At 45.6% G+C, this 3,285-nt stretch overlaps 1 protein-coding gene across 2 annotated transcripts in view; it reads right to left on the reverse strand.

The window, feature by feature from the left end:
- SUZ12 (SUZ12 polycomb repressive complex 2 subunit) overlaps positions 1-3,106 on the reverse strand; it is a 15,948-nt gene extending 12,842 nt beyond the window's left edge. For both annotated transcript variants that reach the window (XM_018574831.1, XM_018574829.1), the window contains exons 1-2: positions 3,038-3,106; positions 2,110-2,174 (exon numbers count right to left, since the gene is read on the reverse strand). In XM_018574831.1, coding sequence (XP_018430333.1) covers positions 2,110-2,174; positions 3,038-3,100 — 128 coding nt within the window. In that variant the 5' untranslated portion in view covers positions 3,101-3,106. The remainder of the gene's footprint in view (positions 1-2,109; positions 2,175-3,037) is intronic.
- Positions 3,107-3,285: the final 179 nt, after the last annotated feature.

The following is a 3,285-nucleotide window of genomic DNA, read 5'->3' on the forward strand; positions in this document are numbered from 1 at the left end:
TTCGCTCGCGCACGCACAGTACTTAAAACGGGACGCCGGAGTCTCGGCGGCAATTTCAAAAGTGCTGTTCGCCGGTTTTCAGCAGGGCAACTCTCTTTGGTTGTCTCTGCTGTTTCTACGCCTCTTCTGCCTCACCTATTACAGGGCCAGCATCCTACAGGACAAGTAAAGATGTTCTATTTTTGCAGTATTCCTTCCTGTGGGTGTTTTCTTCTTGTTTTGTTGTTCCCGCCCATTGGGAGTTATGCTTGTTATATCCCATACGGTGCCGATAGGGATGCGCCGATACCGGTACTTCTGCTAGCATGGAGCCGGCTTCCCAGGCAATCAATAAGCCAGGCGGCGTTTCATTACCCACTGCCCGGCTTCTTCTTCTTGATTGCCCGGGATGTTGGCTCCATGCCGTATGGCTGGCTCAATGCTGATTGGCCGGGAAGCTGGCTTCATGTTCCCTCGCTGCACTGCCGGCAGGGCCGGTGCTAGGATTCTTGCCTACACAGGCAAGGTGCATTTTTGCGCCCCCCTCCCCTACCCTACCCTCCCCCGACCCCCTGTAAAAACAGGTCATTTTGACAAGTACTTGTACTTGTCAAAATGCCCCGATGTTTGCCCTATGTTTTTTTTTTTCCCCCACTTACCTTCGGCGTGGGAGAGCAGCGGCGAGTCAGGGCTGGTCCGGTGGATTCTATTTTTGCAGTATTCCTTCCTGTGGGTGTTTTCTTCTTGTTTTGTTGTTCCCGCCCATTGGGAGTTATGCTTGTTATATCCCATACGGTGCCGACATGAGGCGAGCCAGGAATACGGAAAATTGGTATCATACTTAGCGTAATTTTCCTTTCCTGGCTCATCCTCATGTCGGCATGCGTTCCCTTCCCTGGTTGGCCTGCTGCTCGGCTTTTTTATGGAACAAGGTAATAGGGGAGGGGATCGCCTTTTTATCAGCTTGTTAAAGGTGGTCCTGTGGGGTCAGAGGGGGAGGAGCTGACCCATACGGTGCAGACATGAGGATGAGCCAGGAAAGGAAAATTACGGTAAGTATGATAACAATTTTCCGTAATTATACCAAGGGCCTGTTATTGCCTCATCCCAGAAAGTCAGAATATGGTCAAAAGCCGCCATTTTCACACTTGTTCCATAGTGTACATAGTGTCACTGGTAAACATGCATACCTAGGCCAGGGTACATAGAGCGCAAATAGGTTTGCCAGAAAGTCTATGCAGGAAACATGACCCCCCATCTCCCAATGCAGAGACCTCACCACAATGGCCCATACATTGCCTTGTCAAGATAACATCGCCATCTCACATGTATGGTCATGTAGAGACCTCCTCCCCATCTCACATGTATGGTCTTGTAGAGATCTCACCACCATCTCACATGTATGGTCTTGTAGAGATCTCACCACCATCTCACATGTAGGGTCTTGTAAAGATCTCACATGTACGGTCTTGTAGAGATCTCACATGTACGGTCTTGTAGAGATCTCACCATCATCTCACATGTAGGGTCTTGTAGAGATCTCACCACCATCTCACATGTACGGTCTTGTAGAGATCTCACATGTACGGTCTTGTAGAGATCTCACATGTACGGTCTTGCAGAGATCTCATTGCCATGACCCACGCGTGCAGAACTCTTATCACCATCTCATATGATTGGTTCTATAGAGAGCACACGGGTATAAAAATAAAAGCATTTCAACGTTTCTGTATTTGTCAATTCCCTGCAGCATAAATACCCCAAACGCCAGTTAATCAAAGTGTCCTAATGGCATTTTAGGGTCAGCTGGATGGTGGGCCGGCTGACAAAGCTATCAGTGGATGAGGCCGATATGGTTAAACACATGAAATGAATATTGTCGGATTAGGTCTTACACCCATGAAATGAATCTTGTCGGATTAATTCATACAAATAGGCACATGAACATGTAACAAGATACCATAACAAGTAAAAGCACAAGAATAACAGTTATCACAGCACACAAGAATCCCGACCTACAACCAAAACCGAGAGCCCAGCACCCAACCAAGCCGATTTCTTATATTCCACTCAGGGGGATGTGCGAGGAGAGTAGACAGGACACAAAACCTGCACAGCAACACTATTTACCTTCTGGCATTTGATCGCGAGTTGCGGTGAGACATATAAGTGAGCGTCCGATGCAAAAATATTGGCTGTAAATAAGAAAAGGTCGGTCATAAAAGGATCCTGAACGAGAGGCTGAAGGCATTTCCCATATTAAATAAACAGAATTGATCACAGCAACAAAGATTTACATTACACGTATCTAGCTTTATTATGCCTGCGTCTCCTCAGCTTGTGGTGGAGGATTACCCATCCCCTGAAGTCAGAGTTCCTGTCAATGAACAGGCCGGGCCCCGAGCCGTGCACTCTGAAGCTGGGAGACGGCATACAGTGCCAGGCAAAGCAAAGTCACATTTACACCAACTTCCACTTTACTGCTCTTACCTGCTGCAGATGTATGGACTTCCCTTCAATGTAAATCCTGTCTGTAGGATCATACAGTGTACTAAATGTAAAGAGGATCAGTGTGGGGGCCTCAGCGCAGAATTTTCAGAATTAGTGGTCATCATGAGAGTAGGAGCTAAAAGGGATGACTATAGTGAAAAGGTCCTCTGCCATCAGTATGGAGCTATAACTTATAATATTCAGTATATGCATTCCTCTTATATGAAGTGAGGCCAGTGCAATATTTCCCCATTTACATGCAAAACAAACCATACAACAGAGCCGGGGATTCTTACAATAGTCTTTATATTGCTATAGTTTATACACCCCACCCCCCAAGAAAATAACAGATGCTGTAACTTCTTAAACTGATCGCAGGAGCCGAGCTTTAGGGTTTTATTTTGTTATGAGCACCGGACTTCGAGGGTGACACCTTCCAGAGCCTGCTGTACATTACTGATTTTAGTTTTCCTCCCGTAATGGGCCATGATCAGCTGAAAGGAATCTCTGATTCTTCAATTATTAGAACTGCGCAGACTTGTATGTTCAAATAAAACTATTTACTTACAGCAATAAGATTCCTTGTCCTCAGAAATCGATAAATCTGGGTGGGCTCTGGAAAACAAACCATGTCATTTGTTAATCACATGGTCAGTGACGTAGCCTCTCCCAGGGCAAGGAAAATACTTACACATCATAACTATAATATTCGTAAATACAACAAATATCAGTACCTCAGTGTCCTGTACTGTCCTCTCAACAACAATCTCCCATCTAATGTTTATAAACAATGTTACTTTGTATCTCTCTATCTCC

This window comes from Nanorana parkeri, unplaced genomic scaffold (genome assembly GCF_000935625.1).
Source record: "Nanorana parkeri isolate BGI_ZX_2015 unplaced genomic scaffold, ASM93562v1 scaffold3266, whole genome shotgun sequence".
Classification (NCBI taxonomy): domain Eukaryota; kingdom Metazoa; phylum Chordata; class Amphibia; order Anura; family Dicroglossidae; genus Nanorana; species Nanorana parkeri.